The sequence below is a fragment of the Rhea pennata genome, chromosome 2 (genome assembly GCF_028389875.1).
Source record: "Rhea pennata isolate bPtePen1 chromosome 2, bPtePen1.pri, whole genome shotgun sequence".
In the NCBI taxonomy this organism is placed as follows: Eukaryota; Metazoa; Chordata; class Aves; order Rheiformes; family Rheidae; genus Rhea; species Rhea pennata.
In genome coordinates this window covers 140,356,897-140,382,101 of record NC_084664.1, presented here as the reverse complement: position 1 = coordinate 140,382,101, position 25,205 = coordinate 140,356,897, and the positions used below count along the sequence as shown (strand labels likewise).

Genomic DNA, 25,205 nt, shown 5'->3' with positions numbered 1-25,205 from the left:
GCCACCATCAGTGGAAAAAAATAAACCTGGTGCCAATGAGATTGATGTTAATTTGTGTATCAGTTAAACAAGACGAATTCAGCCTTGTTTGTAGGAGTGACTTTGGAGGGGATTAGGAGGACAGCGTGAAAGAAATACGGCTTCAGAACTTGGGACAAATCCAAAGTATTCCATGATCTTCTTCAACATTACCTTTCTCTAGCACTGAAATGCGTTTTCCTGCTACTGGTTTGTCAGTTAATACTTGCTAGACAAACTGCACTAAGCCTCGCTAGGCCGTGGATTTGCACCACGCGTCCCACTACTGCTGGGTGCAGCCGTGCCTGGGAAGGGGCTGAGGGGCCCTGAGCACCGACCCCGCTCCGGGGCCGAGCCGGGCGCTTCCCACCGCACCGCGCACGGCCCCGCGGGGCGCGCAGGCTGCGGGCCCCCAACCCGCATCTGGCGGTCGTTCAGGGCCGCGGCGTGACTGCAGCGGCGCGGGGGGGGGGGGCGCTGGTTAAGTCAAAGCCAGCAGCGGCGGGGCTTGGGCTTTTTTTTTTTTTTTTTTTTTTTTTTTTTTTTAAAATATCGGGAATTGGAGAAATTCGCAGGCAGCAGCGTGCTCCGAAGCGGTGCGTCTCCCGCCGCGGGAAGCGGCTGCGCCTTCGCCGCGGTCCCGCCCGCCGCAGGGGCGGCCCCGGCGCGACGCCGCCCCGCGGAGCGGCGCGGCCAGAGGCGCGGAGCGGCGCGGAGCGGAGCCGCGGAGATGCTGAGCTCGCCCTGGGCGCGCTTTTACTCCAACAGCTGCTGCCTCTGCTGCCATGTCCGCACCGGCACCATCCTCCTCGGCGTCTGGTACCTGGTAAGCGGCCGCGGCGCGCCCGCCCCCCGCCTCTGCTCGCCCCGGAGCGCGGCAGCCGGCAGCAGCCTCGGCTGCTGGGGCCGTGCTTACAGCAGCAGCTAGGGCTGCTCCTGCAGCCTAGGTGTTTCTGGAGACAGTTCTCCCTAGCTGCACAATTCTGGGTTACAGCGCTTCATCCCCTGCTAGGCAGGTGCGGAGGCAGCCTAAATTGAGAAATGAAGCACGCAGAAGATGTAGAAAAGCAGCTGCAAGTATTGAAGGGCTGGAGGGGGAGGCAGGAGCTGCAGGGTGCATGTAGGGTCGTGAGAATCTCAAGAGAAAGACTGGGTTTGCAGGGAAAGTGTGGCAGGTGAAGACCCCCGGTGTGAGTGTTTTCATAGCTCCCCCAAACTTTCAAGCATCATTTCTCAGGCTGGTGTTGACTGCAGTACTGAGACCTTGCAAACATGCTAGCTCCAGCAAGGCTACTCTGACCACACTGCACAGAAATCTTATTTTGTCATCTCTGCTTCCACCTTGTGAAGAAGCTGAAGGTTCTTATATCATAGTTATTCTTTATTTATGAGATAATTGCTTGTTCTGGGTATCCTGGCCCATCTGATGGAGATCTGAAACATTTTAGGCAACTGCTATCAGGTACTAGAAAGCCTTCTTTCCCTCCCTCTGGTATATAGGAAATGAGTGAGGAATTGGCCTTTGAGGCATGACTTTCATGGTTACCCTCTGTCCCAGAGGCCATTTGACACCCAGTTGTTCAGCCAGGGCAAAGACTTCTGCAGGAGAAGGTGCATCAAGCCCTAAGTTCCCCTTCTATCTCTGACAATCTTTCCTCAATCCCTTGGGCAGCAATGCAGGGAAAGCGGCTTTTCCAAAGCCTGCTCTGCCATAGTGGCAGGGTTTGCAAACGTGTGTCACTATGATAAAAAGAGCTGGTTTGTCACTTTAGATTATATAGATGCACTTCTCATCCAGTTTGGTCTTCAGTGTCTTTTGGTATGAGAAAAAAGTCTCCATCTGATGCCAAGGCCATGCAGAGCTGTCTGCTGAGCATCATTTTTCAAATGATCAGAGACGGAAGCAGATTAGACCCAGGCTTATTTGCTAACTGCTAAAACTCACTTTAGAAGCAAGTGAAAAATGCAGGGCTGTCCTCCATGGTATGACACCTTGTTAAATAAATTCAATCAGCATAATTAAAAGGCTAGGCTGATACTAATGTCCTAGAAATCGTATAAAATGATCTATGTCCTATAAAATACATGTTTCACCACTGAGAAAATGGTGCATCAGTTGAGCTATTTATTGTTCTTCATTTAATACAATATAGTTAAATGAAATATCTGCAGTCTGTGGTATCTTACCCTTGTAGTGAAAAGGACATACCTCTTTTTCTAGTTACAATGGAGTTTCAGTAAGTTTTAATATGATGATCTAAAAGCCTTTGAACATTTCTTCCAGGATGCTTATTATTTCCTTCTGTCTTCACTTGAATGAAACCTCTTCATATGACTCAACAAGGACAGGGATAAAGATGTTTTAGCCTTTTAATGGACCAAAAAGATATTTGAGGAAGAAGGAATTAAGTGCATCAACTAGCCTGGGATACAAAGAAAAGTCTGGCAGTATTTTAGACTTAGTTACCTCTTGTACTGTCAATGTTTAAATATTAGTGACCCGATTTGACATAGTATTTTTCTGCAAAATCTGATTTAAAATTTTCTTTTCTAACTGGCAGATATTTCCTGATTTACATGTCTTTCTACTTTGTTTCTTTTTTTTTCATAACATTTTTCAAGGCAGATTTCTGAATGACTTCAAACTGACAGTAACTTATAACATGTCATAGTACAGATTTCTTTCTACCCTCCTTATATTGCAAAACTTTTAATTTTAAGGTTGGAGACTATTAAGAATAGAAATGCAGATGCATGTTGATAATAAAACCTAAACCTTTTTGTTAGCTTTGAAAAGACATAAGTATTAAGAAAGTAAGGGGTAGCTCCTTCAATCAATAGCAACCATTGTTGAAAGACCCTCGTTCACAGAAGCATATATGAAATCATGTATCAAAATGTGGATTTATCTCAGAAGATCAGTTATGACCTGATACAATATGCTATTGGTGGTAGATACATGTAAAAATAGATGTGGTTTTCATGGTAATCTTTTTCTTTGCATGCATTTCGAGTGGTTGTATTATTCAAAACCATAAGTGATTATCTCAAATAAAGTTCAAACAAAAAAAATTGTTTTTTTTTAACAACAGACAAATATGTATTCTGTACACTGTTTGCCATTATGCTTTACAGGAAATGACTTGAAGGAAAAAATCCCTCTAGAGAATGAATAGTTTTTCCTGTCATTTTTTCATATATCACTACCTGTGAAGTATAAGTTTTATTAATTCTGTGACTGTTAATACCATGATTCAGTTGAACAGGCTTCTCAAGGAAGAAAAATGGTAGCTTTTAAGTTTTGTCAGGCTTTCAAAATCACTTTTTCACATGTTGAACTGGGTTTGAGCTAGGATAATTTCTGGAGGCAGAATGTCAAGCCAGACTAGATGTGGAAAAATAGTCTGTTTCTCTGGGATAATGTTTTAGCTCTTTAGTTTTAATTGGAGGTTTGGGACTCTACAAATAGCAGAGAGAGTGAGGAGCTGAGTGCGGGTGGCTGCACTATCAGAGCACTTTGCGCCATAGGTGCGAGGAAAGAACACCGCATTTACAATGCGCACACCCAGTAGCCATGCACACTTACAGTGGTCTCATAATGTATCAATAGATAGGAAATAAATATTTAACTTTATTTTAGAAAATAACGGCTCTCAGAATGCTAATGTTTTCACAGGTGTGGTGTTTCAGTGGTTTCTTCCTGGTAGGGCCACAGGCACTGCATCTAAAATAATATAATGCAATACAGCATTGTATAGTATTCCAGTACTCTATATATAATGTATATACTATCACACAGCCAATGAGGTACTTCAATGCCAAATGTGATTTCTAAAGAAAGAATGGGGCAGCCCAGTAAAATGCAAATTCCTGAAAACAAGGTCAAATATGTCTGCAAAACAGCCTCCACTTCAGGAGCTGATTTGCTGTCTTGGGGAGGAAAGCTTGAAGGGGGTGTCACAATATTGAAAGCAAAAAATGTGTCAAAGATAAAAATGGCAGTTATATGGCTGACTGAGGAGTAATATGCATCCCAAAATCCTGGGGACCGGTTCAGTTCAGTTGGTTATTTTAGCTTTTTCTCCCATTGGCCTGAACGTCACGCCTCTGTATAGTATCAAACATGAAATCAAAAGTCACAAGTAATAACAGAGAAAATTTTATTCTGGGCACAAAACTCTTGCAAGTATCATACTTTGAAAATAAAAGAAGGAAAATGAGAAAATCACTTCCAGTTACTTTCTTTTCTTTTAAACATTTGTACTGGTGTGCTGTTCAAGGCAGTGACACCACTGAAATGAGCCAGCTTTGGTTCTGAAATCTTCCTGGAACTGGTGTGCAAGCAAAAGTAGACATCTTTTTAAGTTCTGAGTGATCCAGTTAGTATTGGTGGGTCAGAAATAATACCCTATTTGGTAAGCTCTTTAACAGAAGTTATACACACAGCATGTCATCTTCCTGAGTGACTGGATTCCACTTTCCTTTTTGGTTTTTTAAAAAAGAAAAAACAAAATAGGAACAATGGCAGGGGTGCTGACAGCGTTACTGAGGGATTTTCCATTGCCTTGATGCACTACGATGGGGATTTATGCAAGCACCGAGGCTCGCACTCCTACCAGCCCCATCTAGGACAACAGGAATTATTTTCCATTGTCGTAGGTGGAGGGAAAAGATAAAACTTGAAGGCCGTGGCTCAGAAAAAAACATGAAGAAGGAGCTTTAATTTTTGAGTGAATGTGTGCCAAAGTGCCTTCTGCCAACCGTGTTGCTGCGGTGGTGCCCATGGCAGGGGGCTCCCCAGGGACCCAAGAGCTGCTCGGCACCACCAGAGCTGTTCTGCAACTCAGTATGCCTCCATGCTTCCTGGGGGTCCTGGGAAAGAGAGTCTGAAATGAAAACTAATGGAAGAATAAGAGCCTTTTATAACTGAGAGTTATCAAGGTGTTCAGGTACCCTCTGAAGGACATGTGGTAAGGACGTAAATAGAGCAAGCCTAAGCTTTTAGCCAGGTTGGATTCAGCATTTGAGCTGCTATTTAGGGAAAGTTCGATAAACTCCTGATGTTGACGTTTCAGTTCTGGATTTTACTCAGGATATTGCTATGAAAATGTGTGTAATTTCTGTCTAGATCCCACTTGTTTTTTAATAACATGGCTGAATCCTAATGGAGCAGACATGTACTAGTAGAAGCCTTTTTATATTGTAAAGCAAAAGAAAAATATTGCTTACTAAGGTCTCACTGTACAGTTGATTTTCAAGTTGAGCACCCTGCTGAGATCAGTAGAGTGCACTTGGCCTGATGTCAAAAGGCAAGTCAAGGTATGCATTTTGGGACTGGATCACACTTACTTCCTTATTTTTTTTCAAGCACAGGTGCAAAACAGCATATATGGCAATATACTTAAATACCAGTTAGAAGATACCTATGGTACTTTTATAGAGAACTGAAAATGCTGGCTTATGTGGCAAGGAGCAGAGGTCCACACTGACTGCTCACATAAATACAATATACCTATCCTGGAGGTCCTTACAAGCTCCTCTAGCCCCACTTCTGCAATCCTAATACAGCTATTGCCTGCTAGTCCTGTTCAGTTTAATAGAACTGCTCACACCCATAAAGAGTAGTAAGTATAGGGCCTTCTAAGAGGCCATCTCAGGGAGAATGAATAAAAAGAAATTTTAAGGTGAAAATGTTAATTTATGACTTATTTTCAAACCTGTGAGAATGAGAAGATTTTGAAAACTGGAGAAAAGAACTGAAATAGTGAAAAGAGGGAAATTACACCACTGGAACGCTTGATGTGTGAGACAACTGGAAGCTTTGTCATTGCAGATGCATCCCAATGTGGGGCTGCAGGAGTTTGCGTGAATGCAGGATTGAGGCCTTGAGTTTTATTTAAAAATCCAGATTTCTTTGTTTTTATATGAGATGAAATTGGCTTATAATAAAGATTTTAAAACTTTCTTTTTTCTAGATATGAATGGTCATAGTGCTTCAGCCAGACGCCTCAAGGTGCAGTCCCTTCATATCAGCCAGGAATGTGACTGTCCCTGCTGGGCAGTGTGACACAGCTGGGTGCTGTGGCAGGTTACTGCTGCAGGCACCACCGCCTGCACCAGCTCCACTGCAAGCCCCACCATGAGGGTGCTGCTGAAAGGGACGTTGCAGACTGGGGCTCACTGTGGGTTTGTCCGGTCACCAGCCCAGACCTGAGTGGTGCCTTTGAGGGGACAGAGCTAGGTGATGCCAGTGAGATGGGCAATTCTCATCCCTTGGTAGAAGATGTAGTGTCAGCAGCCAGTGACATTTCTCTGCTGGCAGGGCAAGGGGTCATGTTCTGATCTGCAATGACTTGAGGTTTGTGGTTCTTGTTGTGGAGATGGCTGCAGTGAGTAAAAATTTGTATCCCAAGTTCCATGTCTATAAAATGATCTATAATTTCTGTGTTGTCTGTGCTTACTTTCATAAAACAAAAGCTGAGGTCTTGGGAAAAAACAGTAATGTTCTCTGGTAACTCAGGGGGAGTTCCTGTTTTCTGTACAGGCCTACTACTGAGGAGTACTCCTACTTTCAAAGGCTTCCCTATATGATTGATTACATGTTGAATATTCAGCTGAGACTGGTATCAGAGACGATTCAGAGTATTTATTCTTAGAGTGGATACATCCATTTCATTATCTTCAAGACAAGTGGGAAATACATGAATGATCCTGCACTTAAACGCCTAATTGAGACGTATGGCACTTCCGTAAGAAACTGAAAATATATATATATACACACATATATATATATACACACACATATATATATACATTTTAGACATACAGTACAGCAAGGAATAAAGAACAGCATTGATCATTAACATGAAGAAAATATATCTACTCTAGAGGACCTTCTAAATAAATACATTCTATAACTTACATAGAGAAACAGTTTTAAATAACATAATAGTTAATTGCCTGCTTCATGAAGGAGAACTCCTTAAATAACCCCTTTATGCACAAACCCAGGTTAGTGTTTGTAATGTAGGACCTTATTCCACCTCCTTTTTCCTCACTCCAATTCATGTTTGAGCGCTATTTCAGTTAAATTGCAAGCTAGAGTACTATCTGGGAGAAATTAAAATTGTAGAATCAATACGGTTGTTTGCAAGGATCCTAAACATTCACCTGTGGCTGACAGAATCAAACTGTGAACGGGCCGGCAAGATTTTTTTGGAAAAGGATGGGTTCGTGGATACATACGGTATACAAAGTTGCCTGTGTTTTCTTTTATCAGTGAGAATATCCAGGTTTGTGTGTTTGCTGTACTGCACAAAAGAGCAGAAAAGGCATTTTGTCACTTTTACCAGATTTTGTCATATATCAGTGTATCCATGTTTATATTTTAAAGGCTTTTTAAGGCATTGGAGGACTAAAATTCTCTGTAAGTGTCTTTTGGAACATGATTTTGCCAACTGTTTTTTGGCTTGTAACACAACATGAAGATTTCTGTAAACTTCTCTAAGTACTTATCACCATGCATATCTGTGTTTTCTTATATCTCCAAATACCACACCAAGATTTTTCACACGGTGTATGAATCATGCTATAGCTGATAATCCGCATCAGCTGTCCAGGATAGTGACACAGTGTTGTCTCTTCCAGATAATATAGGTAGCAGTTCAGCGAATGAAAACTTTTTTAAAATACACCACTTTTTAAAGTAAGGCTTTCAACTGAGGTAATAAATTCGCTAGGATTATAAGGAACAGTTGTCTCTCGTCTCTGAGAAGGCAGATGGCTGATTGTAAGAGGAGCAAAGTTAACAAAGTCAAAGAAAATAAACACACTAAGAGTACAATGCGCTATATTCACACTAGTTTTTTATAAGATGTCATACAAACACTATGAATATATTTATAGAAAGGAGGGCATTACATTAATCAAGTAAAATGTGTTTAGAAGATCTGTTGAAGGTTAATATGTATCTCCAAGTGAGCCAGAGGTGGATACATTAAGCTTCGTAAACTAATCGTTGATTAGGCTGACGTCAGTGAAAATGCAATTAGTCTTACGTATTCCTGTACATATGGAACGGATGTAGCAAAACAGCCAGGGATTAATTTCCTCTATTGCTTTCTTTTTTCTCTAATTTATTGTTAGGATCATCTTTTGATTGTAAAACTATGAAAGTTTAACACTATTAAGGCTTGAAAGTGGGCAGGCAAATTTCTGTGTTGTTCTTCAGGTGAATGTGATGAGGTTATAGTCCCAAATCTCCAAATAGCAGGATAAAAAAAAAAATCTAGAATAAAGAAAAATCAAGCTCATGGCTGACGGAGCAAGAAAGTACTCCTGGTCGATCAGATGTATTAAATTTGCCAGCAAGGCATCAATGAAGAAATGATTTGGGCTTGAGCCTGGTGCACTGTTGCAAGACCCCCTCTGGGTCTGCTCTCTTTCGTATGTCTGCAGTCAGTTTTGACTACAATGATTTTAGTCCTCTGGCTTTGAAGAGCTTTCTAAAGTGCTGTGGTTGTTTTTCACTTCATTTCTAGCTTATGCTGAACAAGGTCTTGTTCTGTCAGGAGATATATTAAGCTACTTAAAATGGACAAGACAAATGCTTTTGGCAGAAATACAGATTTGTGGAAGATTTTCACCTTGCAAAAGTGCATTTTCCAGCTGTGGAACAGCTGTGTCCAGACAGGTCAGATAAATGCAATGATGTTTACTCTTTTAGAAATTATCTGGTTCTGTTCAACCATACCATTCATTGCGGCATGCTCCCTTCTTCCTTATGTAATTTGCTGAGCTGGGCTGCAGAGTGATGTGATGTGTTTACTACCAGTAGCCCTGAACCCTTGCGTGGTTTCCATGGGTATTGCTTATGGTGACTACATAAGAATAATTGATCAAAATGTTGATGTTTTTCCTAATTAAGAGAATGTGAGTTAATGTCAAAAGTTTGGGCACGCTTCTGTCCTCAGGTGCGTGTCCGAGGAGGCTGCAGGTCAGCTTGAGCACAGACAGCTCCAGAGGCATGGTTGGGGCATGGAAGCTGCCAGCCAGGGCCAGCTGCCTCTGACAATCTCATCTGCACCCTCAGCTGCCCAGTTACAGTGTGCAGGCTGGGTTGTCCTCTGTCACAAGTCCAAATTCAAGTTCAGACCCCTGAGGACTGCCATAACTCGCACCGATGACAACATTTTGGAAGGTTTACCCTCAACCTTCCCAAGTCACCTGCAAGGCTCAATAATCCATTCTTGGAAGTAAAGAACAAATGCAAAAACCAAACAAATCCCAACTGATGGTTTCAACAACTCTTTCTAAATAAATTTTAATACTTAAAAGTTCTTCACTAGCTCTCCACAGCATCCTGAACAAGGATGTACTTTAGTAAAAACTGTGAGTGAGTCTAGCAATGTTACAATATGAACATGGGAATATAATTATATTTCCCCCAGTCCTAACAGAAGGCCTCTGCAGACGTTTTCAGGACCTTGCTCAGACACAGGTTTAACCTTCAGGAAGTACCATGTAAAAATATCAAGGAATCCACCAATAAATTTGCATACAAATATCCTATTTCCTTAAACCATGAGAAGACTAAGATGAACTATGTAACAAATTAAACTGTATCTCTAGGGAAGCAGAAATCTCTAGAGTGCATCCTGCACAGTCTATCCATCTAATTTTTCCTTTACAGATTTAGTCATTACCATATTTCATTAGTGACAGGCCTCTTGTGGACTGGGTTTTAGGACTGTTAAAAGGCTGGCAGTAGGCATTAGTTGAGTCTTTTGTATAGAAGAGTGATGATAAATTGTGCTGGACTTCCTATATCAATTTAATCAGCATAGTCTTTAAAGTTCAATGCTTAATGTCATTATAATAATCAAAGTTGATATTATATATAAAGTCTGGTTAAAATATTTCATGCAGCTCTCTAAAATAGGCTTTCTATAATATGCTAGACTGAGCCTGCCTCAATTGTTCTTTAACTTCTTATGAATAATATGGAAAAAATAAGCCACAGAATTCCAAACTCAACTATCTTCTCCAGATTAAAGAATATAAAAACTTAATTGCTACTTCTGATCTGACTGATGTCCTCTCTATTGCAGTGCAGTATTTCAGATAGCAGCCAGAGACATATGCTTTAAGAAGCCACATAGGGTAGTAAGAAAGATTGACCTGTGCAGGGGAAACATTTTCTTGTATTCCCCTATTATTTTTTTAAGATTGGTCAATAGCTGGAAACATTAGGTCTTATATTTTGTTTTTAAAAATGATGTGTAATATGACTAAACACATTTTCTGAATAAACATCTCGTCTTTTTCTGTATTCCTCCAACTGTTTGGCTTCAGCAGTAATGTCTGATAATGAGTTCTACTAGTAAATGGCATGAAGGTTTTCCTTTTAACCCATCTTAATGTGGCCATCTTTCTTCCTCCCTTCTGAGGGTTAGGCTTTCGTTCCTTGTACCATTTCATTATTTTCTGTGTCACTAACATATCTGTAGCTTGTCCATACCCCCTGCATTGGAGAGTAGATACGTTTTTAAGTAGGGTGAGGTAGAAAGCTTCCATAGCAGAGAAATGAAGCAAGACGGATCTTCTCTGACAGCCAGAATTCTCCTGCTCCTTCTTTCCTTAGGAGCTCGCATCACTAAAGGGCATGCACTCACATTCAGCTGCTGGAGCCCAGGCGCTCTGAGGCCGATGATGAATTGTTGTCATAGGATCTGTGAAAAAACCTGGGCAGATAGGAGACACAGCTTGTTCCTGCTCACACCGTTTGCCTCCTATTCACAGTGGTCAGACAGCTGTAAAAATGTTATTCCTAAAATTGCATCCTTATTTTATTTTTAGTTCGAATTAAAAATATGTATGCTTTGACTGACTGTTGAGGTCAATGTGAAAAGGTTTTTCTGCTCTAGGATTATGTGTCCTCTTAATGGAAAAAAAAAAGTTCTCGTTTTTATTAATGTCTTTTATGTTAAACGTTTCCTAGCAAGAAAAATGCAAAGAACATGCCAAATGGGAGGCAAAAGATAAATAGAGCAGAATTAAGGATGTTCAGATTGCCTTAACTATACATTTTCCATATATTCTCACTTTTTACAATAGTAATACTGACTTCAAATATTCAAGTAGTATAAAATAGGTACAGTACAGTGTAAGATACTTACTATACTATACAGTAGTATAAAAACTTAAGTTCAAGGAGCAAAAAAATTTGAAAATGAGGTTTTGCTTCTATAGCAAATGGATACTTACAGCCATAAAATTACCTAGGGCTTTTTGTGGAGGGAGCAGAGTATATGGGGTTTTACTTCAGAGTTTCTTCAGTTTTATTAAAAACATTTACTTACTAGCAAAATGAATGTAATAAATGGTTTCCTTCTGAGATATCTCTGTAAAGATAACAAACTAAATCCTCCAGTTTTGTGGTTGTTCAATGTCTGCTAGAATTATATTTGCCAGTTCAAAACATAGCCAAGGTTTAGTTATTTTGGTTAGCAATTCCGGAGATGGTCCATTCAAAATCTTTGTAGAAATCTGCTCTTACTCACTGTTTATAAATATCAGAGAATCAGTAAGGTTGGAAGGGACCTCTGGAGATCATCTAGTCCAACCTCCCTGCTCAGCAGGGTCACCTAGAGCATGTTAGACAAGGTTGCATCCAGGTGGGCCTTGATTCATCTCCAGAGAAGGAGACTCCACAACCTCTCAGGGCAACCTGGTCCAGTGCTCCGTCACTCTCACAGGGAAGAAATTCCCCCTCACGGTCAGGCGGAACTTCCTGTGCTTCAGTTTCTGCCCATTGCCTCTTGTCCTGTCACACGGGACAGCTGAAAAGAGTTCAGCCCCTTCACCTTGACAAAGTCATCTCCTATTGCATCTGGTAAGTCATACTGTGTCAGGTAGAGGACTATAGACTCAGCTCTGGTGATGTTTATGGTAATTAGTCCCCTGTATCAATCAATTTTAATTCACTAATACAGATTACAGAAAGTTGAGGAGGTTAATCCAGAATGACGGTTTTTATAAAATCTAGCTTTTCATTCTTTTCTGTGTCATAACAGCAAAGTTTCCTTTTCTAGTTTTCTATTTTTCTTCCCTCATCTAAATGAATAGTTTTCTACCTACAGATCATTGGAGTGTTTGTTACCATTAACAACTCTCCAGAGCTGTAAAGGACCCTACTGACCAGGAACACAGGCACGGGGTGGTGCTCCCCCACTGCAGAGATTTAAGGAAGGCGCTTCAGCTAATTTCTCATGAGTTCAGTGAGGCTGAAAGCAGCCACAAAATTAAATGTGTGCGTAAGTCTTTCCACCAAAGAGACAGTGTACAGAGCATTGCATACATGGATTCAGTTACAAACTGAATTCTCAAACAAATAAAGCTAGTTCTTTCTTGGTTTTTTTCCTATAAATGTAAGGAACTCTCTTCACCACACTGGAGACTGTTGAGAGAACTGTGGTAGAATATTTGCACAACAGACCCTGTGGAGTTTAACAGAAACATTGGTGTATTTTAATGCAACATGTCAAATTAAAGTAAGTTTAATATTTCCTCTTATAAATTCAGAGCTGTTTTATTTCAATACTTGACGGTAAGCTGGATGGAAGTGGCAAGAAATTTAGCTAATGTAACTCCTGACAATTCTTTTAGTATTTATGGACTTATATGTAAGCCACTGGCTTGAATGTTTCCCCATTTTATTTTGAGTTAGGAAATAGAAAAAGATCTGTATTAATGATATGTTCTTAGGAGCTACTGGAACTAGTTTAATTACAGATGAGAGGGGATAAATACCAAGCAGTTCTGTGAAGAGTCTGAAATGATACTGTGTTTTTCATTTTTGCATCACCCATTGATACACAGGTTCCTGACACCTTCTTTCCTGTGTGTTTTATCTCTGCGGGTCCACGTAGTTGACTGCTGATCTCTGAAGCAAATGATAAGGCAAAGAAGACAGCTCTCTGCGGTGGCAGAGGTCTGAAATTTTAGTGCATTATATAGTTTATAAACGCTAGATGCTGCTTCCAAAACACGGCACATTCCCCTTAGCAGAACTTCCTGGGGTCAGATGTAGCTGCCAAGCTCTAGGTCTGTGTCGCCGCAGAAGTGAAAGCGGTAAGAGTGGCTGGCGGTGCCAGTCCTGCTCTCAGCATAGGCTGTTATTCCCACTTATGCCTGTGTGCACATTCTCACACATGGTTGGGATTATTTAAAACATCTTGTAGTCAAATATGTATGTATTTCAATCTGTTTGCCAGAGCACAAGGTTTTTTTTCTTCCTGTTTTATGGCAGTAGAAAGTTGGGTGTTTTTAGGACTCTGTGTGAGATCTCTCTCCCATGTGCAGGCTCTTTCTTGTTAGGACACTCTTGGTCCCTCTCAAGAGCTATTTCTCTAGCCCAAGATCAGTCAGCCTGCCTCACAACATCATCCATAACAACTTCATCGTCCCCTGTTTTTATGCAGAACGCAGTGTTTTGGTGTAGTAAAATTTCACATTTTGGTTCTCAGGTACATTTGTTCTCAGTCATCTCCGAGCAGAACCAAAGCAAGCAAAGCCTTGAGAGGGTAGTGTCATTTCACTTGTTCCTTTTCAGGGACCCTCCCAAAAAGGGGCTGAATTTATCCTCTTTGGAAAATCTTGTTGGGGAGAGCAGGAGTAAGGCTGCTCCTCTGTGAGACGAGCCGGGACAAAGCTGCACATGCTGTGCCACCACCAACGGGTGCCGTCTCACAGGGCTGAGTTGGGGGCTGGCAATGGGGTCCATTGACAGCCTGAGACACAGCAAGCGCTGAGCCAGGGCTGGGGCCACCCAGCAGCAAAAGGAGACAGGGCCAGAGGTGGGCCTGGAAACAAGCTCCAGTGTGCATCCAAGAGGTCCACCCAGGAGCTGGGGCAGGAGCCAGCAGTGTTGCAGGGCAGGGACTGAGGGCCTTGGGCTGGGCTGAAATGGGGGCCTGGACCAGGGCAGGGTGGAGCACAGCCTGGGGAGCAGCAAGAGCAGTGGGGGCTGTCGATGCCCTCAGGACCCTGTCCTGTCACTCTGGATAACACTATGGCCATAAGCAGCAGTAGGACCAACTGGTCACTGTTATGAGTTGAGAGTGGAAAATCTTGCATTTTATTCTCACTGCTGAACACCAGCCTGATGCATGTTCAGGAACATATGTCCATTTTTCCATCTGTGAAAGGAGGACAATATGTCTCATAGGGGAGGCGTAGGGATTAGTTTCTTCCTGAAACATTGCATAATGTTGATTAGTCATTACATTATTTGTTACTGAAGTAATATAAAATATCCTGTAGGAGATCTTGGCCCTACTGAGAGAAGAGCAAAACCTACTTTACTTTTCCTAGAACAGAGATTTCAACCCTCATACCAACTGTGTATGTCAGAAGGGAATCACTTTATGCCCTTTTGCTTGATTATGTCTCCTAGGAAGATGTTACATCAGTAAGTTTTTAGGTATCCTAAATTTCTGTGTTAAAGCATTTTTCAAAATTCTATTGTTTCATCACTTTCAAAACAAAAACCAAATATAATACATCCAACTGTGCACTCTTTTTTCTTTGAGAAAGAAGTTGAGAGAATAAATAAATAAATAGAGAATAAAAGTGTTTTTCGCTTGCCCTGCTGACAGTACAGTTGAAAGATCTGAGATCATTATGAAGAGCTCAGGATAAAAACCTGATAGAATACAGAAGTGATGCAGTAACGGGATTAGAGAGATTCCCACTGACTGCAGGAAGGTTTAGGTCAAGAAATACATCCTGTGTTTTAGAGATAGATACAAAGACTGCACTGACAAACGTGTAATCTGAATCTGGACATACCCAAATGGAGAAAGTAGAGAGCCCGGATCATTATTTTATGAATCTTTCTTTCTCTATCTGTACAAAAGATTAAACTTGTACATCTTCAAAATACTAACATTATATACATTTATAATTCCTGATTGCACAATTATTTTGAGTACTCCTCTTAAGCAACATTTATTTCTGGCATCTGTCCTTTATCGTCCTACAAAAGAATATAATGCAATAATTGAATTGCAGTATAAAGTTGTAAATAATGTTAAAAATTGAGAGGACTTACAGAATATAAGTTTGGATCTTGAAGATCATCTGATCTGTCTTCACTGCCAAGACAAGACCATCTATGGCTACAGCATACTCAACACAAAACTATCTAACTGGTCTGTAAAAAAATGCAATGATAAAGACTCCTTAACACGCCTAGATAATCTTTTCTGCTGCTGGTTATTCTTATTGCTCAGCAAATTGTGTAATCTAAATCTCCCCTTGCTGTAATTTAAATGTATTATTTTGCTCAACTCCCAGTGTATCTGGAGAAGTGTTTATTACTTTCTTCTTTTCCTTCCTTTCCTTCATATGAAAGAGTCCATCTTCCTTCCACCTCCCTCCATCTAATCTTCACTAGACTAAACAACTGCAGTTATTTTCTCCACCAGTCATGCTTTTTAGAAGCCCAACAACCCTCTGCTCTTGTTGGATCCTCCCCAGGGTCCTTCTAGGTATGTTCCTGAAGCCCTGTGAGGGGGCACTGTGGCCCCGTAGAGGGAAGAATGCCATGCAGGCCTTACACTCCTGTCATACCCAGGCCCCTTTTTGAAGAACTGTTACCAAGTTAGTTATTTTTCCTCCTGTACGTCTGCAGTTGTTTGTCACAAATGTGATGCTTTGCACTTGCCCTTACAGAATTATGCTCTATTTATCTCAGGCTTCTGCTATAGTTAATCAAAATCTTTCTAATCACCTCTCCTAAAGGGCTTATAGCTTGACATTGCCTGCAAATTAAATGAAGATACAAGTCACAAGTGACTACTGAGTATTTCAGCAATACTGGAGAACTCTGTTCAGTATGTTTTCCATGTTGGCTGTGAATCTATGAGAACTATTCTTTCATTACAACTGCCTACCTGGCTGAGTGCTCACCTGTCTGCACTTCCAACCAAGCAATGTTTTTCTAGCTCACTCATGAGAATTTCATAAATGATAATGTCAAAAGCCCTGCTAAGATGGAAAGAGATATCTGCTACTTTTCCCCTCTCCGTAAGGCCTGTTAGCCTGTCAGAGAAGGAGAATAGGATGGTTTAACATGGTTTGTCCTTCACAAAGCCATGTTGGTTGTTGATTCTGACTGTACAAGTTCTGAGTGCCATCAAGCAGATGGCTTGATTATTTATTCTTGGGTTCCTTTAGTCTTAAATCTCACAATCTAGCCAGCATTTTTCTTGGGCCTTTCTTCTTTATAAAGGCACACACTGTGCTTGCCCTTTCCGTGTCTTGTGAACCCAACCTATTCTCAACTGTTTTTCAAAGATCATTGCTAACAGAGTTGAAATTGGCTGAACTTGATGGAATTCACCCATCAAACCCATTTATTTTACCCAAGATAGCCTGTTCATGTCTTATTATAGCCTATGTTCTTACCCCTTTTTGTTGCTCTTAGTAAGCTGTGATCAAATTGGGATGGCTTCAAAGTAAGAACCAAAGCAATAAAAATACAATTTTCCCTGCACATTCTATTATCAGCTTTCTTTTAATAGTTTTCCTGTTGACCAGTTATCTTCCTAGTTCTAGAGAATAAGGAAGACATTCTCCAGAATATCTTTTAGCCAGGTTGTGTTATTTCATACAGTCTTGTATTCTACAATTAGTCTTATTCACCTCAATGAGATCTGAGCATTTTGTTCAGACCTGTTCTAAAATACAGCTTTTGGCTAGCTCCGCATTCCTCTGATATCTCATACTTGGCAATTGGGTTCTACTAATTTTCTCACTCTGTGTTATTTTCTTGCTTTTTGTTCACTTATTACATCTCATATACAAGTCCTAGTGTATGTGAATTTCTCTCTGTGGCACGTGACATAGGAAAATATACATTAGACACTGGGCTAATATTGCCACCTACTCCTGTCTCCCTGGGCCCCCTGATTTAGGAGGCTTGTGTGAATCAGCCCATCTCCCACAGCCTCTTAAAATTCAGTCTCTGCCGGTAAATCACCTCCTCTTTGATCATTTAGCAATTTAGCAAGACATGTCATCAATCCCAGCTCTACCATGTTAATAATCATTGACGATAGTGCTCATTTGTAATAATCTCAAAATGATTATTTTTAATTGATTTAGTTTTTGCAACAGAACAAACTAAAATGGATGTTTGAACATGTTTTAAAACCTGAAAGAGCAGTGGTACTTTTTTGATGTTGTGGGGAGGGACTCTAAAGGGAAAGGGGTAACCTATGCTGTGTTTCTTTTTCCTGCCACTTGGGGAAGAAATGTATCCTGTTTATGCAAACCAGAGAAACTAATTAAAGTGTCAGTTAAATACTTAAAATTTTGCAGTCAAAACACAGCCTCTGCCATAGTTAGCGTAGCCTGCAGTGGACACACCTTTTCCAGAGTGTTTTCACAGTGTACTTTCACAGTCTGACCCTTTTCGTTCTTCCTCTCTGTAGGTTATCAATTCAGTGGTATTGCTGATCTTGCTGAGCGCCCTGACCGATCCTGACCAGTACCACTTAACGAGTGCTGAGTTAGGGGGAGAATTTGAATTTATGGATGATGCCAGTAAGTATATAACGTTTAACAATTAACACTCATTGCTCTCCAGCTTTTATGTAGCTATCCCATTGTTTCAGTTATTATCCTTCTTCACTTTGGTATCTTATAATTACATATTTATTGTGAAAATTGCATTTACGTCACAGTTCAAAAAGGTTACCTATTAGTAACTTTGTTATATCAGTAATCTTATTTACTATGCTGTTATCTGATTAGGTGAGGACAAAGCCTTGACATCTCCTTGACATGGAGATGTTATCCTTCAAATGATGCTGGAACTCCCCAGTGGTATTTTGAGATGTTATTCCTCAAGTGATGCTGGAACCCCCAGTAGGATTTTGCAGGCCACTGGGTGATATGGAGTCTCTTCAGTGCCTGCACATGCATGAAGAAACATGCTTCTATTTATACATTTGTTTGAAACTGCTAATTCCCATTGTGCATATTTATGCACCACCATGTGCATATAGCATGACTTGTGCAAGCCTGTTGTAACAGATGCAAGAATAAATATATTAACCACATAGTCATAGATGTATTAGCGATAATACAGAGCCGCTTCTTTCGCTTGCCAAGGATCCAGCAAAGTGTCAATACAATTTCAGGGAAGGATGATTTAGGCCCATATATGTGTCCTATAAAAACTTCCTATCCCTTGTGAGGAAAAATTCTTCTTTCATCCATGAGTGTTTTAAATGATTTGATGGTGCTTTGGTTGTTTTGTTTGTTTGTTTTAAATTTTAAAGTAGTATCTAGAAAACTTTCTCCTCTATGTGGTTTTGATAAAAATATCTGTTTATCTGTAGTTCTGCTTGTAAGATTGAAACATTCAACATTTCTCATTGTAATCTGAAATAAGTCTCATACTAGTTACACTAGCGTCTTGCTGCTCAGAATGACACACATCTACAGCAAGAGGTTTTAAGTCCTTTCATTATTCCTACTAAGTCTATAAAAATTTCAGCAGGAGAAGGAATAGCTCCACACATGAGAAAAATAATTATGACCATGGTGTGTTGGAGCTCCTGGACATCAGCTAAGAGATAACTTGAGGGCAATTGCTACTTTACTTGTCTTGACTGAAAGCAACTACAACTTCTGAGTAAAAATCTTTTTATATAACTGGGTTTAAGAAAGTAAGGACCATAGTAGATACAGATGGGTTTCTAGCTGCATCTGACATATTAAAACTGACTGCCTTGTCCTAATTCTCAGAGATTAACCTTGGTAATGACTGTCTGTCAGTGTGGTTTTATATAGCCGACATCAGAGGCCTGCCAGTGCCCAAGGCTTTAAAATAGTAATTCTGTTTTGTAATGCTATAGCTGTCAGATGAAGTACATTGAGGATTTCCATCTACATTTGAAAACTATATTTTCTATATTTTTTATTGAGGCTTCTGAAGTGAACCCTGAAAGACAGTAAAAGGATAGCTTGTGGGCCAAGCAACCTCATTTCCACTGGTAAAGAGAACATTTCCCAGGCAGTTAAATTACGAATGAATGTCTGAATAATGTCTCCTTTTATTCTTTGACTCCCTCAGGTTTAATGCCTTACTGAGTAAAGGCAGCTGAATCAGGCTGCTGGCTTTTATAGTTACTGGAAATAGCTAGCAAGAGAGAATTAGTTTTTGTTTGTTTGTTTGTTTTTCAGTATGATTACATTTGTTCAAATCCAAGGAATCATTTTCTTTTTGAGTTAACACATCAGACAAACCTTCACATGTTCTTCTCATGTCCTGTTTTTATCTGTCTTTTTCAGAAGAAATGTTTCCTAGGTTTGTTACATGTGCTGAAATTCTTATGTGAAACCACGTAAGCAAAATATAATACGTTAAGGCTACAGGAAACATCTATTTTTATGCTAATGAAGGAACCAAGGTTGTTATTTATATGTACTTGTGCTGGAAAATAATAATGACAGAAATATTAATAACCATTTTCTCAATACCCTCTATCAATAGCAAACAAACAAAAAAAAAAGTAGACACAGACTTTGCATGCAAAATTGTCACTCCCTTTCCAGATAGGCTCTTTGACATAACATCTGAAAATGTCAACTGAAAATAAACTTATCAACTGAATCATAGTAGTGGAATTATGGTTCACATTAAGTTAATAACAGATTTGCCTGTGACTTTTAAGAAGACAGGATTCCCTTAATATTTATATTATTATTTGTATTTATTTAAGGTTATATTTACATTATAATTTATAATTACAGTATAGTTATCTATTATATTATAATACGGTTGTTTATATTATTTAATATTTATTTATAAGTGTGTACAGGCCTGGTTTATGGAGTTTTTTCAAACTTCTGTTACTGCAGTGGGAAAAAATCCTGTCATATGCAGAGAAGCAGAGCCAGTCTAGTACAAAATGTCTGAAAATGCCAATGCAGCATCAGTTCTTCTGCAAATGACTGCTCTTCCATAATTTCATGATTTAGCATGGTTCCTATGGCATTACCATAGGGTTTGAAATGACTGTTCTACGAGGCAGAAGAAGTAATTACCTGAGCACTTATAAACAGCTATAAATTATAGCTTTTCCCTTCTGTTTTAAAAAGGAAACAATAGCAAAAAAAAAAAAAAAAGAAAAGAAAAGAAAAGAAACTGCCAAGATTCACTATGTGGCAGGTGGATGTACTGTGAGGACACCAGTGTGTGTGGTTTGGCTGACTCACTCACATCTGGGAACTAGGGAAAACTCCAGGCTTCCTACTGTTCTGGATATTCCACTGAGTCCAGTTAGTCTCGTTTTTATTTTTATTATTTCCTTAGGACTTGAAGGAGTTTATGAACTAGAAGCTGGACTAGGAAACACTAGAAATGTGTTAGCTGCCCAATGGAATACCTCTGCTATTAAAAGATTAATAATCTCTGTGCAGAAGACGGAAAAGCTCTGTAAATTGTCTTGACTTTCCTGAGGGTTTCAGCTGAGACTCTTGCTCAGCTTGTCCGGATCTGCAAACTGTGATCCTGACATTTTAACAGCCCAGCAGCTGTGTTGCTTGTTTTTATTTACTACCTCCACAGTGTCACAGATGTATGTGAAACTTCAAAAAACATATGAAAACTAGGACTGAAATTCTCTGTATGCCCTGCAGAAATTGATAAGAACTTCAACCCTGGTGTTAGTGAATGAGGCCAAAATCAGCCTGCATCCCTGCCTAGGGATGTGCGAGTGAGACAACTGAGAGGACTGTGCCCAGCGCAAGGCGCAAAAGGCAGGGTATGCTGGCTGGTGGTTTCTTTGGAGAGTGTGACATGCATGGGGGACCTAAAAAGATCAATTCAAATACAAATACATTTCTAAGGTAGCCTACAGATAGCAAGCTTGAATTTCTGTTGGAAATGAAGGGAAATTGTAGAGCATGTACCCTCCTGCTCCTGTCCATCAGCATCTCCAATGCATGCCCCATGACATGGGGAGAGGAAAAAAACCAAATCTCTGCCCCAGCTTAGCCTGTTCAGGGCTCCATTTTCCTGTCTAGCCTCATTCTCTGGAGGAAATGAGCTGGACTCAAAGGTGAGGAAAGCTCTTTGCTTCCCACCAGCCTCCAGGACAGAAGTCCTGGAGAGAAAATACTACTGACACACAGCTTGCTCCAGGCAGCAGTGCCCTCAGGCCCATAGGCATTGGGAGGAGAGGCATGGAGCTTGCACAGCAGCTTGGAGGGTATACTGAATGACTAAATCATCCTTAGCTAGCTGGAAAGAGACAGGCTACTGGGTAAATAAGGCTAGGGGGATCAAAACTGTCTGAAGATTGTAGGCTGCTGGTTAGGAGCTTTTAGCCTCTTCCACAGAAGCTACAAGCCAGCAATGAACTCCAGGGCTGGGGAAAGTGATGAGCTGGAGATGCAACATCTTTGTCGCTCTGTGCAGGTCCTGGCTTGGGGACTGGCTCCCCTGCCTGCTCTGCACTACTTCCCCACTGCCACAGCAGCTGCAATCACCCTCCCAGGGAGAGGCGCAGAGAGGAAGGCAGTTCTCATAGGCAGGGAAACACACCTGCAAGAGGGGCCAGTATGGAGCTGCTGCAGTGGAACACCTTCTGTGCTGGCCTTGATGGGAGACTCACACTTCTGCCAGAGGTGCTCTCAGCCTTCTTCTCCCACCTCTTCATCAGGTCCTGCTCCACACATTGCACTGTCTGGGTGTATTGAGCTGCTCCATGCAAGTCAGCCCAACATGGCAGAAGCTCTGCCTAGCAGTGGCAGCATCTTCTCCCTAAAGTAGGTTGCAGATGTCTTCACAGGCAAAAAGGTATGATCTCACTGCAAAACGGAAGAGACAAAAAATCCAACTGTTTTATTTAAAACAAAAAGAACCTCAAGAAGTCATCAAAAACAGTAATGTATAAAAATGCTATAGTAGTCCAAATACAGTTCTAGTCATGAATACCATGGAAAGTACAGCAAGACCAGTTGCTACAAAAAGGTACACACCTCTGTCAGCTTCTCATTTAGTGTGCTGCATTCAATCTCATTAATTTAAGCCAACATAGCTCAATAAACCCAGTGAAGTCTTAAATGAGAAAGAACCAGCCTGAGCCAAGTATGACTTGGCATTGCAGAGCTCCACCAGAGAAACAGAAAAGATTGGGAACAGAAGCGTGTCAGATCAAAGCCTGAATGTCAAGTTTATAACAATTTACTAGGCTCTGGCTTTGAACCAGTACTGCCATGATCATAAGCAAAGCAAGGCCTGTAACTCTGCTGCGTCTGCCATCACAGACAATGAAAGCAGCTCTCTCTTGGAAACAGTGAATAGGTGACTGGGGTTAAGAATGGATGAAATAAATAAATGAGCAGTACCTTCAAACTGATGACTTAAAGTAATAAAATTGATCCAAAGGTATCTTTATCAAGAGCTTCAGTTGTGTTAGTGACTATAAGCAACCATTTCCACTAATTTTCTTTTATTATCTTGATTGTACCTAGTCTATTCAAAATCATTTTGATTTCATGATGCATATGGGGCAATCGGACTAACTGGCAGCATAAATAAGAGTGTGGGAAGACTATGGTAACTTTTGTTAGCACAGGCTTATTTTTTGGCTGCTTCTCTCTGTTGAGGGCAGAATTCAGCTTATCTGTAATAGGCAAACAGCACAGCTATTACAGCACCTAAAAAGCTAGAGACTGGTCATGGCAACTCAGATGCCTAAGCTACATATTAGTATTCCCTATACATTCCCTATACATCATTGATTAATGATGAGAAGAAGGTTCCTCCAAAGAGCAGTCTGGGATGCCACATCTGAATCTCAAGCATGGAGCCAGGTGCCTCCAGTTGAGGCAGTTCCCAGCATCCACAAAATGAGCTACTTAAAGCCACTTGGTAAGAAACACTAAACTCAGGGCTGAGTGCTAGGTGCCTCTGTCCTGGAAGAGATTCAACAGTGGCACAAGTTATTTATTTTGATAATAGTACAAAGATTTAAGTGTTTGCACTGTGGCTAAAGCCCAGCACTTTGAGGGACTTTGCTGCAGGTTTGAGGGCACCTACACAGAACTGCATTTTGCTGTAGCCAGGGAGGCATCCTTTAGGTATGGGATACTTCTCATTGTATGCTAGAATTCATATGCAGATACCATGGCATCTCTGTGATCAAATGGAGTAATTTTAGCTCCTTAAATGCCTCCAGAGTCAGGCAATGATGGGTAGTGAACTGTCTGAATATCTGTCTTGTGCTTCAGCGTGACCCAATTCTACCTGATGCTTCATCAGGGAAGGTAGTTTAAAAGAAGTTTTAAAGAAGCCAGTTTAAAAAAGTATTAAAAGTTTAAAAGTTTAAAAGCAGTTTAATCTCAGAGGTTGACTGAGAATTCTAGAGATTATATCCCTTATACCTTGCATCCTCTTTTCTCTTTGTACACTGTCTTAGCCTCTGAAAAGTATATGCAGTGTTTTGTTACTTTCCCAAATAATGCAACATCAGGCTCAGAAATACAGTCTTTCTTCTGGCATTCTGACTACAGCCAGTAATGGTATCTAGGGAGGTCTATAGGAAAAGGGCAAACATTATTTTTCCCCCAGGGTCTCCTTCCAGCAGTTCATGGCTTAGGAACTCCTAAAATGTAATGAGAAGTAAATTCTATGGCTCATTTGCCGTAGAATAAAGAGATAAGACTCCTGCTATTGCTCCAATCAAAACCTTTAAGAGTATTTTGCTTCTTATACTACTTTACCTTTCCAGACAGTCATGCATTTATATTAATAAACAGTACAACTCTGTAGTATTCTCAACTGAAATTAAAATTTCCAAGATTTCCACTCTAAGATGCCTCTTCCTTCCTTGTCCAGTTTCCCTTTTAAAAATCCTTTCTGCTTTTCTGAAGATTTTAGAGGTATGTGAGCAATGGTGCACAGCAGTTATTACTGCAAAAACAAGCTATGGTGTTTACTCCCTTTTTGTTTGTTTCCAGAGCCATTTTAGCTTGGCTATCCTTTGGGTTAGTCATAGGAAATAGTGCCAGTAATAAGAAGACTTTGGTCTTGCTAAGGCTAATTTGAACTTCGCTGTTTACATCAGTATGAACATCACTTTTAAGGCTGTAAGTTTTTTTAAACTGAGAGACATGTCCACAGCAGTGGTCAAAGATGTGACAGTAGTTCCTGCAGACCCGTATGAGCTGTGCTGATCTGGGAGCTGTGTCACAGCAGATGGAGTTTGGTGTAGGGTGTAAATGTCCCAGAGGGGGTAGGTTATAGACAGGCCACTGTCTCCTGCTGAGTTTCGTGTGGGTCTGGCAAGCTCACATTTATCTGTGATGGTCACCTTTTCACTACACTTCAGATACTTTGCATATATATATGTCATCATCACAGGCAAAAATAGTCTTATGGTCAAGTCTTCCCCTGACTATTGAAAATTCTCAGAAAAATGAAAATATTCACAACATCTCCCCAGCCTGGTAGAGTTTATAAATGCTACTGCAGTGTGGTGTGTTCATCAGCTGTTTCACATTTCACATCAAATGTTTCACATTTTGTTTGGGAGGCTTCCCACAGGAGCCAGACATTTCATCCGGTGTAGGCTGAATGATCTACTTGCCCTCATCTCCACCTCACTTGACCATCTTGCTCTTCAAGATGGACTGCGCTAGACAGATGGCAAAATAACAGAACTGAGCTCTGTATTTACCTGCAATCATTTTGATGTATTTTTCTTCCAGATATGTGCATAGCTACGGCAATTTCTGTCCTTATGATTCTGATCTGTGCAATGGCTACATATGGAGCATATAAGGTAATTCTAATGAATTCTAATGAATAAAGGCATGAATCAAGTGACTTATAAAACTCTGTAGAAACAAAATTAAGAAAACTAGTACCTAACAGTTTATTTAGTTGTTGTTTAGTTGAAAACAATGAAAAAAAAAAACAAGAGATAGTACTGATTGTTTAAATCTGTGGCATCTTGTGGCCCCATACTAAAGGCAGGAAGACTGACCAGTTATGTTTGCTGTCTACAGTTTCAAATACGAGTAAATTCTGGGCAAGCTGTAATTTCAGATATCTGAATCTTGTTCCTATAAAAGTTAAGGAAATTTTTTCCCATTCACCTCCC

General features: G+C 40.5%; 1 protein-coding gene across 1 annotated transcript in view; it reads left to right on the top strand.

Annotated features, from left to right (window-relative positions):
* The first annotated feature begins 733 nt into the window (after window positions 1-733).
* The window catches only part of LAPTM4B (lysosomal protein transmembrane 4 beta), a 60,179-nt gene continuing 35,707 nt past the window's right edge, over window positions 734-25,205 (top strand). The window contains exons 1-3 of the mRNA XM_062568328.1: window positions 734-844; window positions 17,517-17,628; window positions 24,811-24,884. Of these exons, the coding sequence (XP_062424312.1) occupies window positions 749-844; window positions 17,517-17,628; window positions 24,811-24,884 (282 nt within the window). The 5' untranslated portion in view covers window positions 734-748. The remainder of the gene's footprint in view (window positions 845-17,516; window positions 17,629-24,810; window positions 24,885-25,205) is intronic.